We start from the raw sequence: 4919 nt of genomic DNA, 5'->3' as shown, positions 1-4919 counted from the left end.
CCTCCTCAAAAAACTGTTGCAAACTGCTGGTTTAGTATTCTGCCTGGTAGTCACCTTTATGCTGCTACATTTGACAGGTACAGTAGGCCCGTTTTATTCTCCAAGCAAAGATTCGGCTTTGGCTATTTTAGAACGTGTTTAGGCGTTTTGGGCGTGCCTCCATTTTGTCGCGTTTTTTAAAACGTCAAAAATACCCAGCCGGGGCCAAATCTTTGCTTGGAGAGCAGGTCCTTTTATCTTTCCTTCAAATTAAACATGGTGACTTCAATAGGTTTATTAGATCAAAGCGCTAGTCGTCGAAGTATTCATCATAATTGTCTGCCATTTGCTTTGAGTACAATTACTTTCGCCAAGAAAGCCATAGCATGTTTATGTTTGGTAGGGTGTATGTGCGGTAAAATTGTATAAATTAAGAGGCTATATGTCGATTATGAAGCTGTAGGTTTTTATGTATTCTTAAATCAAAGAATTCCTTACATTCCCATGCGGCTTCCCTAGGTACTGCAGCAGAAATTCTGTTCCTTCTATTATGAAATCTGGACCCGTTATGGTCAAAAATTTCAAAATCAAAGTAACCAGGAAATTGGCTAGTTCTTGGGAAGAACTAACATGAGTTTGGATAATTCGACCTATAGTTATGCATTTTACTACCACAATTGCATTTTAAATACAGTTAAAGTCACCAGACTGTCTGAAGAGATTGACAAGCTCCGGACAGAAATGCGGTTACCTGCACAAACCGATCTGGAAGGTAAGTACGGATGTCCTAATATAATGGATTGCCTACCTAAAATATTTCATTTTCAACAAAGCTTCCCTGGGAGCCAGACAGGACCGGGTAGCTAGGGAATTTTGTTCGGGGAGCCAAGGCAGCCAGCCCGCCGATCTCACATTATCGGCCCAAAGGAGTTATCGCTACCCTTGGCAGGTGGACCTCATCGGGTTTAAACTCCCCGGGGCGCTAATAGGAGCTCGGCGGGCCTGACTGTCTTGGGTCACCGAATAAACTGTCCTAGCTGCCCGATTCCGGCTGACCCAATGGTACAACAAAGAGTTCGAATTCGTTTTCTTAAATATGCTCAATGTGTACAATCTTCTTTTTTTTACTATAACTTATTATGTTCAAATAAATGTGGTGTTATTGTAAAAATCATGGATTCCGAGACGGTCCCTCTCTCGTTTCCATCAGGGTCTCTTGGACCTCGGTACCAAACTGGAGCCATGGGGCCAGCTGGTCCTACTGGAGAAAAAAGGCCCACGGGGCCGACTGGACCTCCGGGAGAAAGGGGAGCCATGGGGCCGACCGGTCCCTTGTCTGTCGGGCCTCCTGGTCCTCCAGGAGAAAAGGGAGCCATTGGACCGGCTGGTCCCGTGTCTGTCGGGCCTCCTGGACCTCCAGGAGAAAAGGGAGCTGTGGGGCCGGCTGGTCCTGTATCCGTTGGACATCCGGGAGAACAGGGAGCCATGGGGCCAGCTGGACCTCCAGGAGAAAAGGGAGCCATGGGACCGGCTGGTCCTGTGTCCCTTGGACAAGCCGGACCTCGAGGGCCGCCTGGTCTGCCGGGAAACTCGTTTTGCCCTAGACCAACTGAACGAGGTGAGGCATCAACGACAGTTTCTGAGCAAACCTCTGACCTTTTGCGCAATACATGTTCTTCCTACTTATCTGATGATAATCTTACTTCCTTAAATGACTTTTTTTCTAGAGTCCTGTCCCGGAGGTTATACGATGTGGCGTGAAACCTGCTACAAAGCGTTCAACGAATATAAATTCGTCGGGACCTTCAGCGCTGCGGCCGAGATCTGTCGCAAAGATGACGGTACCCTCGCCATGCCCCGAGATGCGGAAACCAACAACTTCCTAGTCTCCTTAGAGCGAAACAAAGGGAGCTTTTACTGGATCGGCCTGCACGATCGGCGCACAGAGGGAAAGTTTGAGTGGATGGACGGGTCTGTGCTTGGAAAGTACAGCTCGTGGTCTGGGAGAGAACCAGATAGCAAATACGGGAATGAAGATTGCGTTGCTTTCTCCAGCTATTCCAATTGGGGGCATTGGTATGACCTGAAATGCAACAACAGAGAATACTTCTTCTGCCAGGTTCCTCCAGGTACTTTGCTAAACCATTTATCGACATCGTTCTAAATCATTTATCCATCTATCTATCTATCTATCTATCTATCTATCTAACTATTTATCTATTTATCTATCTATCTATCTATCTATCTATCTATCTATCTATCTATCTATCTATCTATCTATCTATCTATCTATCTCTATATATATCCATGTGTGTCATGTCTAAATGATAACACAGATGAATCTTAGAATTTTGTTGTAGAACATTTTTCTCATTTTACTTTGTTCATTGATTTACAGGACGTCTCTAGACTGCAGGCTGAGCTCTCACCGCAACTATGTGACGATTTTCAGACCGTCTTCTTTTTTTCTTAGAAAACTCAACAGAACTAATAGGCAACTTAAGTTTTGAAATTATCGCTTTGTTAGATGATATACTGACACACAAATGTAAGCAATTGACAAGTTTCATGTACAGTGTGGTTTTGTTACTAAACCACTAGAACTTGTGAAGATAAGTTTTTTAAAACTTTTTTATGAAATTATCACTCTTTTAGATTTCATTCTAACACACAAATGTAAGCAATTGACGAGTTTCATGTACAGTGTTATTATGTCACCCAAGCAATGAAACTTGTGAAGATGAGTTTTCTTCAATTTTCCCTGAAATTATGTTTGTTAAATTATATTCTAACACACAAATGTAAGCAATTGACGAGTTGCATGTATAATATGATTATGTTACTCAGCCACTAGAGCTTAAAATATGAAGATAAGTTTTCTTTAAGGTTTCCATGTTTTTTTTTTGGTTTTCAATCTGATTTTTACTTTTTTTTTAGATGCTCCATTTAAAGACAGTGAATAGTTTATAGATTGACTTAGGCCAATGGTTCTAGATCAAATGATTTATCAATTTATTTATTAAATGAATTATTTTCTGAACCTATTAAACCGGACAATTTTGCTTGTCACTTATCTAGTCGATGGGATTGCAAAATTCAGTTTTATGTGCTGTCAAAAATGTTAAACGTTTTATGAGTTGATCTTGTAAAATAATTCTATAGGGAAATGCCAGACCCTCCGCGCCTATTGAAAGATAAAACTAGTAACAGAACCTTACTGTGACCTGTGTTCACTGTGACCTGGTCTTTGAGTGATAGTCGACAAAATAGTTGTTGCATGTGAACTAAATACAGGAGATTGGACATTATTATTTTGAGCTTGCAATGTGGTGTGCTGTAGATTTAGAAGTGACAGAGTAGAAGTGCCGTCTACCTTCTTATGTTTTGTAACCAGTTATTTGTAAACCTGTATTTGTTGTAACCAGCTCTAGGCTACATTGTTATGGGACAAATACTGTTATCGTGTCTAACAGGAAGGGCAACTCGCTTTTTCGATTGTGCAACTCCAATCTGTGTTAATGAATAAGACTTTAAGAGGACAACTGTCTTTTGTAACACCACCCTTTGCAAATTATAAAGAGGTGACATGGACAGTATCTGGTCATGGTTTTTATTCTATTTAGCCTCTGTTCGTACTGCATCTCCCCCGACTCCTTAAACTTGGCACTGAGCTTAGACATTTACTTTTTATTCTAAGTTATTCTAAGGGGAATTGAATCAAAATACTTCATAAGAACAATGATAACACATGGTACGCTGCTGGCAATAAAAGAAAATCAAAGAGTAAAATTAAAGACAGAACAATTCACTAGAAAGGCCGACATTTGCTTAAGAGCAAATACAGCATATTTTAGACATCTCCCTTCCTTATAATCTTTAAAATCGTAACTACATATTATTTTTCGATGTATTTTGCGATCGTTTGCGGCAAAATTGCATTTTTTTAGAAAATTCAAGTTGGCGGGCCCAAGATGTTGGACTCAAACTGGCATATTAGATATGTATGGATTGATTTTGTGACGCTATATTGACGTCATTGACGTTGTTATTGACATCAGAAGTCGTAGCAGACATTATTATATTCACAGTTCCTACTACACGTTGGGGTTATCTACACTTGCTGCTGCATACCTTGAAGTTTTCCGGGAATACTCATGTTTTATTGTTCCAACCAATACAAGCACATTAATGACGTCATATGGTAAGCCGTTTACGAGTTACAGGAGTTTCAGAGATTGACCAAAAAAGCTTGGCCTCAGTAGCGTTAAACACCCAGAGATTCTAAAGTTAAGGTGAACTCAACTATTCGGAAGCAAACAGCTATATGGTGCACATGAAGACAAAAGGACACGCACGCGAGCGCGCGCACACACAGTCACACACACTCAGTCTCACACACACGCACATAAACACACACACGCACGCACGCACGCACGCACACTCACACAAACACAAACACACACAGTCACGCACACACACAAACACACACGTACACACACACAGTAACGCACACATATCCAAAACAATAACTTTTTGTCATTGAGGTAATTTTTACCGCATTACCATGTGACAAGAAAAACAAACCGTGTGAATTGTTGGAAGACGTACTTTTAATTGAAAATATATGATACCCCAAGAATGAAAATGCAATAATAATTCAAAAATCATTTTTTTTCCTTACTGGAAAAAATGACTAGGATTTCATTCAACTTTTATCTTGCCTGAGCTTTACAAAACACAACTTAGCAACCTAATACCTTTTATTTCCAATTTGATATACAGATAGCATATGGAAACATCAGTAGCTAGCTAGCTCTTTATGATTTTTAAATAAACAAAAAAAGACGAGTAAAACTTGTCCAGCAGGGTTGTGTATTAGTTATTAACAGCTTGCATCATGATTAGAACAAACAAAAAAGAAATACTTTTGAAATTAAGAA

General features: G+C 40.1%; 1 protein-coding gene across 1 annotated transcript; it reads left to right on the top strand.

Annotated features, from left to right (window-relative positions):
* Positions 1-1714: 1714 nt before the first annotated feature.
* On the top strand, positions 1715-3520 carry LOC118423540 (collectin-10-like). Its single transcript, XM_035831727.1, has 2 exons — positions 1715-2108; positions 2378-3520. The coding sequence occupies exons 1-2, from the start codon at positions 1730-1732 to the stop codon at positions 2386-2388; spliced, it is 390 nt and encodes a 129-aa protein (XP_035687620.1). The 5' UTR covers positions 1715-1729; the 3' UTR covers positions 2389-3520.
* The last annotated feature ends 1399 nt before the right edge of the window (positions 3521-4919 follow it).

The sequence above is a fragment of the Branchiostoma floridae genome, chromosome 9 (genome assembly GCF_000003815.2).
Source record: "Branchiostoma floridae strain S238N-H82 chromosome 9, Bfl_VNyyK, whole genome shotgun sequence".
Lineage (NCBI taxonomy): Eukaryota > Metazoa > Chordata > Leptocardii > Amphioxiformes > Branchiostomatidae > Branchiostoma > Branchiostoma floridae.
Note: the sequence above shows the minus strand (reverse complement) of the source record. Positions and strands in the feature narration are given on the sequence as shown.